This window comes from Vitis vinifera, chromosome 15, assembly GCF_030704535.1.
Source record: "Vitis vinifera cultivar Pinot Noir 40024 chromosome 15, ASM3070453v1".
NCBI classification, from domain to species: Eukaryota; Viridiplantae; Streptophyta; class Magnoliopsida; order Vitales; family Vitaceae; genus Vitis; species Vitis vinifera.
The window spans coordinates 21163811-21170784 of NC_081819.1; the positions used below are offsets into that span (position 1 = coordinate 21163811).

Below are 6974 nucleotides of genomic sequence, written 5' to 3' on the forward strand. Positions count from 1 at the left end.
CCACTGTCTGATCATGGAGGACAGTATGTGGAAGTTTGCTTGTCTGCGTGATCTCCAGCTACCAGAACCATGACACACATTCCTCAATTGGATCAAGCTTTATGCTTATGCATTTGGTAATGAGCAGGGTGTTAAATTTTCTCCATATTCAGTTATGTTATGGTTCTTATAGTGAATTAGTATCAACATCTGCTTAATGGCTGCCCTGCAAATGGAAGTCACTCTTTCATGTTCCGTCAACAGAAGAAACATATTGGTAATTATCCTTCCCTTTTTACTATTATCTAGATTTTTTTGCCTTAGTTGCAAGAGAAACCAATTAGTTCTCTTGGTTAAAGTAGCTACTTCCCTGCTCTTTGGAGACTGTTTGATTACTACTTAAAAAGAGCATATTTTAAATAATAATGCTCATGAATTTCACATCTTTTGAGTAGTAATAATGTCTAAAACATCCAATTAACATGTTATTGCCCTTGCAAGAGTTACTAACAAGTTTTATGAAGTTTTGGAATCATTTTAAGATATGATTTTGATAAATTGGTGACAAAAGAGATGAATCAAATTGAAATGAACAAATAAAGTTGATGAAGATCCAAATACATAATGATAGAAGTAATGTAATTGGGTTGAATCGGGATTTGGAGTTGATTTGGAGGTGCATGGTTGAGGTGGATTCAAAGGAAAGAAATGACAAAAAGGAGTTGAAAAATAAAGTCATGCGAAATGGACCAGAAGGCATTTGTATTGCAAACCAAAGAGAAATCTCAAAGCTAATTTTGCATGACCATGCGAAAATTTCACACAGTCATGTGAAATGCTCCAGGAAGGCAAAAATTGGTGCTGATGCATTTTTTACTTTGCACAATCATGTGAAATTGCTGGATCTCGTGTGAAATGGTCATTTTATTACTAAACTCTAGATTTCTTGGTGAAAAAGCCTTCGGAAGACCTCTTAAATGATGTCAAGTATCCACTTAACCTTGGCCTATAAATAGAAACTTGATTTTCTTATTTAAAGGACTTTTAGACATTTCTAATTGGAGAATTTCCTAGATTTTCTCTCTTTCTATAGAATTCTTTACTTTCTCTCATTTTCTCATTAGCCAAATATGCCTTGTGAGACCAAATCTCCAAACATGAGTGGCTAAATCTCATTTTTCTAGGAGGAGGGAGAATCTAGAGGTAAGATCTATGGTGAATTAGATAAATGAGCTTGAATTGCAAAGATAATTTGATCCAAGTGATTAATTAATTGAATTTTGAATATTTTTCTCTTCAAATTGACTTGGATAATTACTACAATGCAAACTAGGTAGATTCATTAAATTCTTAAAGTTAAATTTGATGAGATTGAATAGTTGCATTATGTGAATCATTTGAAAATAATTTAAGATGAATTGAATATATGATTTGAATTGATCTCTTGGATTAAATTACCTAATTTGAAGAGAAATTAGATCTAGATTTAAAGCTAAATAAAAAATTGGTTTAGATAAAAATTTAGATTTTCAATCTAACTTGATGAAAATTAGACTTTAACATCTATTCACCATGGAAATTGTTTTTTAGAAAATCCTAACTTCGAGAATTTCATTTTCTATTAATTTTCTTCTATTTCACATTTCATTTTTCTTCTCAATTTGAGACCATTGTTAAATTGATTTCTTTTTTACCATGAATTTTCAAATCAATTTCACTTGATTACAATAATTTCTTATCATCTCATTCACGCCTTAATTACCGAGAATAATCCATCCTAATGGACGACACCTAAAAACCACTATACTACGGTAGTTTGTATTAAAACTATTTTTGATCGGGTATAAGCTATTCTAAAAATAATGAATTAGGTTATAAATTTTGTTTTGATGCAATAAATGACGAAAAATCAAGTGATCACTGTTCTTATGAACAATTTTCAGTTATTAAATAACAATGCACATTGTTTAGGGAGGAGGCTAATTCGTTAAGGTGAGAAATTGTTTGGAAATCACAGACAATAATTATATGCCATTAAAGTATTGTAACTTTTCGTATTGACTAGTCTTTAAAGAGTGAGAGGACTCATTGTGCCACATTATGCCACTACTTGTCCTTTAGCAGAGTAGGAAGGATCAATCTCATGAGTCTCAAAAGATAAGTTAGATCATTATTTAGTTTTGGGTTCTGTCGTAGGGCAGGACTCAGGAAGCACCAATTTTAAATTTACCCTATTTTTCATCTACTCAGGGACAGACAATTTGTAAAAAAATTTCTCCTTGTCATCATTCTCACCAAATATCATGAAATGCATTTTTTAAAATATGGATTCACAATCTTATCTTTAGATTCATAATTTTTCATGTATTTTTTATAATGAAACTAAATAGATTGGATGCGAATCGGTGTTCTTTTATTTTTCATGCATTCTTTCATTAATCCTTTTAAGTAAACAAGTCTAAAGAAAATAGGTATTTTGAATATATTTTAAGTAGACAAATTTATTGTTCTTCATTATTGGATTCCAAACGGATAATTAGAATTATTAAGGTAATGTTTAAATATATATTTATTTTTAAATAAAATTAGTAATAAATGTCTTATATAAAAAGTAGCAATTTATATGTTATATTGTTAAAAATCTTTAAGTTGATGATGAATTTGAAAAAGATAAAATTTTAAGTTATCTTTCAGTTTGTGATTTTAAGTATTCACAAGGGTATTTTGGAAATAAAAATTGAAACACAAACAGCTTCTAAACACTACTTTCATTGCTATGCGCGCATTACACCACTCTTCACTCCGAAGTTCAAAGTTTTGAAATTAAAGGTCAACCTTTTGGCTCCTGGAAACCCACCAGCACTTTCCAACTCCATATATATATAGCATGGCTCGACTCAAGGCTTCTTCGTTCTCTCCTCTTTTCTATCAACTCCTCTCTTCTTTCTGTGAATTCCTTTGTCTCTGGTAATTACATGACGACCTTCAAGCTCTTTGGTGTTGAGATATCGGCGCCGAAGGAAAGAGAAGACGAGATACCACCTCTCTCCCAACTGCCTTGTGCAATCCTGCATACTAATAAAGGCATGAAGGAGCGTGGCCGGGTTTTGGTGATGGGAAAGACACTGACAAGATCCGATGTGTCCGTGCATCAGAGTCGGCTTTTCATCACCAATAGTAAGGTGCTGTGGAGCCAGTTATTGGAGGAGGAGCAGTTGAAGTTGCTGGCAAAAGAGCACGTTGAAGTTGAGGTCGCGGATCCCAAGGAGGGGAGGACTAGGATGAAGTTGAGGCTGTGGCAGAGTTTGAATATACTTGTGCTGAATTCCGGATGGGTAAAGCTTGTGAAGGTTAACAAGCTGGAGGCGAAGGTGCATCGTATTGAGTTGTGGACTTTTAGGATGGGTGACAAGCTGTGCTTCGATTTGAATGTCGAAAGACAACGACAATACCATCCATGATGATGATATATCATTCATTCTGAAGAATTTGAATCTAGCTATAATGGTATAAGTGTGTTTGGTCCGTCATATTTATGGATTTTGGTTTGCTTAATTTGCTCTGTATCTTGATTTGGAGTCGGCCCCGTCGGTCTTTTTTTTTCCTCCGGTTTCCTTTGAAATATGCATGTGTGAGTGAAATATGAGAGAATAACGATGAAGATTGTAAGCTATGGGCTTTAGTCATGATTTCCTTTGAAATAATTAAATAGATGATTATTATCAATGAGCATGTTGGTTATTATCAATGAGCATGTTGGTTATTATCAATGAGCAACTAATGAACATGTTGTCTACAGTTGTTTATATCTTCATTTCTTCTTCGTTGAGGCCTGACTCAATCGGCAAGGGATTGGTGTGGGATGTGGGAAAAAAAAATTATATATATATATATCTTTTGTTAAAGTTGCCAGCATCTTTCAGAGGTTTTTAATTTCCTTACTGAACTTGAACGTTGAATTTTTAAGGGGAAAAGCCAAGATGTTAGGACTGTGGGTCCATGTCACGTGTGCTTGGTTTCGGCCTTGAGTTGTTTTCTTACACTACAAGAGAATATATTTACGGCTGCGGCTAGAACCCGCAGCCAAGGGTAACATAAGCGTGACTCTAATATACAGGTGCAGATATGGAAGACTGCAGCTAAGCGTCACCATAGATGGCGCAGATAAATCTTACAATTGCGGCCTCATACAATTGTGCGAATATAATGTTCAAGTTATAGCTGGGCCAATCTTTTTCCACCACCAAATCGCTTATATAGCTGCTGCTCCTTGTAACTGCGACCATAAGGCTGCTACAACATTGCCAGAGTGCCCTATGGCACAAACAAATACTGATTCTAATGCCCTATCATGTTCAAATTTTGCTCCTTGGATCTATATTCTGGAGCGTTTGGCATGACAAGTTTTTCTAATCTTTTTTTTGACATCCTCGTCATTTCTTATGATGTCAATACCCATTGGAAAGAAAATATACTATCTATCACAAGAGTATTTCAATCTCATTTTTCTCCGTATATAAATAGATAATCGAGATCTTATCATTATCACCTACTTGTACCCTTTTAGGAGCTAATTGTAAATATATACCTCTTCGGGGGCTATTTGTTTAAACTATACCTCTTTAGGGGTTTATATGCCACTTCTTCAAAAGTGTCACTTTTTATATATCTTTCCTTGTGTTTTCCTCTTCCACGGAATGTGTTTGCCTCTTCAAGGTCTATCACACTTCAAGTGTGCCTTAAACTTATTATTTAATTGTCCTTCAAGGATATCAACTCATTATTTAATTATCTTTCAGAGACATCAACACATTATTTAATCGTCTTTTAGGGACATCAATTCATATTAGAAGATTCTCAATTAGTGATAATGATTGTGTCACTTTCCTTGCATCAATGAAAGCATTTGGTAGTTAATTTGCAAGTTCTTACAAATGAATAATCTTTTGAACTTCTAGTTCACATTAATTAGTATGAGGATCAAGATGAGTCAAAGTCAATGCATTTCAAATAATTTCACGTCATTCTTTTGGAATGGACTTTTCTCCCTTTAAAAGTGGGAAAATTGTCTCATTAAAATGACAATATGCATAACATGACATTATACCTTTCAAGTGAATAGGTAGACTAGTCACTAAATAAAAACTTTTGATTTTATAATATACGTTTATATGACTTTACAAATAATTAATGCATGATCTTTTACCTCAAAGGACAAAGTTGATCTTACAAGATTCTTCTAAATCTAACATATTATAAAGTGTCATTCACATGAAATCAAATACTAGTGACATAGTATAAGCTCTTCTAGAACTTTTAATAAGGTTTTTATCACCTGATAGTTTTCTCATTGTTTGTCATCAATGTTGTGCAATTAATGATACAAGAGTTTCATCAAAATAATAAGTTACAAAACATGTCATAAAGACCTCACCTTTATAGAGTTAAAGAGATATTATCATAAAGGAAAAGTTAAAATTAACAAGAAAATATTAATCATCAATGATGACTTAGCTTAATAAGTTGTGTAAAAACAATTAGAGCATATATAAGACAACAAAACAAATATGAAAAAAATCATTTAAGTCATATACTTTTTAAATATCTAACACATTTAATTTTATAAGTGTGGAGCAAGTTACACATGAAATAACTAAGAAGTATTTTAATAGTCAAACTAACTATAATGATTGATCAATAATTTTATTCATATATTATTATGATTTAAATCAATGTGCAAAAATTAATTCAAAGGTCAAAATTTCAAGTAAGCATATAAGGATTTAAAGTATCTTACAATTTTTCCATGTCTCAAAACTTTAATTGAAACACTACAAATCCATCTAAATATATATGTAAAGATATAACAAAATATGTTAAAAAGTTTAACCTATTGTAATTTCAAAATTATTCTTGAATAATAAAATTATTGCATTAATAAAAATATGAATGATACATTCAAATCCAAATCATAGAAAATTAAGGACTTCAATAATTAAACTCTTGAAAAAAAAAATTCATATTTCATAACTTTAGACTATAAAAGTATATAAAATTCTTATACCTCTAGACTGTAGGGGAAACAACAATGTTTATATTATAATACTTAATTATAATAATCTTTATTTATATATAACATATATTTCGTTTCACATATATGACTTTAGGTCACAAATTTTCTATATATTATAGTCATGAAAGATTATAAAATTAATTATTCCACTTAGGTCTTAGTTATAAGAAATTATATAATATTAATTTTATTTTATTTTTTGTATAGCTTTTAGCTATAATAGGATATGAAATGATAATCTCTATTGTTTTCATTTATAGGAAATACATATTTTCTTTCACAGGACTTCAAGAATAAATTTATCAGAACTCTTAGTCATAATTTTATTACGATAAAATGAAAATTTTGCATAATATCAAATTATAAAATATTCTCTCTATAGCTTCTAGCTATAAAATTTCATAAAATTATTAATTGACAATTTAGTCTGTATAACTTCTCATTATACCATAGCTAAAATTTTCTATATAACTTCTAGTTATACAAAATTAAAATACCAATATTTTCATGTTTCTATCTAAGTACAAAAAAATATGTTTTATATAGCTTCTGGCTATGAAAACATTTTTTGTATGGTTTCTACTATACATTCTATTTTATTGTACTATAAATTTATAAATTTATATATAACTTCAAGTTATGAAATATTCATTGTATAGTTTTGGCAATAAAATTTTGTTTTGTATAACTTTCGGCTACACAATGTAATTAAAATAAATTTAAAAGTTAATTTCTTTCATAACTTTAGGCTATGATTATTTTGTCAGAACAAGAAAATGTGTAAATGTGTACATAACTTCAGATTATGAACTATTTTCATGTAAATTTGTACATAACTTTAGGTTATGAACTATTTTTATGTAAATTTATGCATAGCTTTAATTTATGAACCATCTTTTTATGTAAATTTGTGCACAACTTT

The 6974-nt window shown here is 30.5% G+C and overlaps 1 protein-coding gene across 1 annotated transcript; it reads left to right on the forward strand.

Annotated features, from left to right (window-relative positions):
* Window positions 1-2954: 2954 nt before the first annotated feature.
* On the forward strand, window positions 2955-3440 carry LOC104877286 (putative B3 domain-containing protein At3g49610). The gene has a single exon (XM_010663703.1). The coding sequence runs from the start codon at window positions 2955-2957 to the stop codon at window positions 3438-3440; it is 486 nt and encodes a 161-aa protein (XP_010662005.1).
* Window positions 3441-6974: the final 3534 nt, after the last annotated feature.

Coding starts and splice junctions, on each gene's coding strand:
- LOC104877286 (XM_010663703.1), top strand. CDS start 2,955: ATGACGACCTTCAAGCTCTTTGGTGTTGAGATATCGGCGCCGAAGGAA.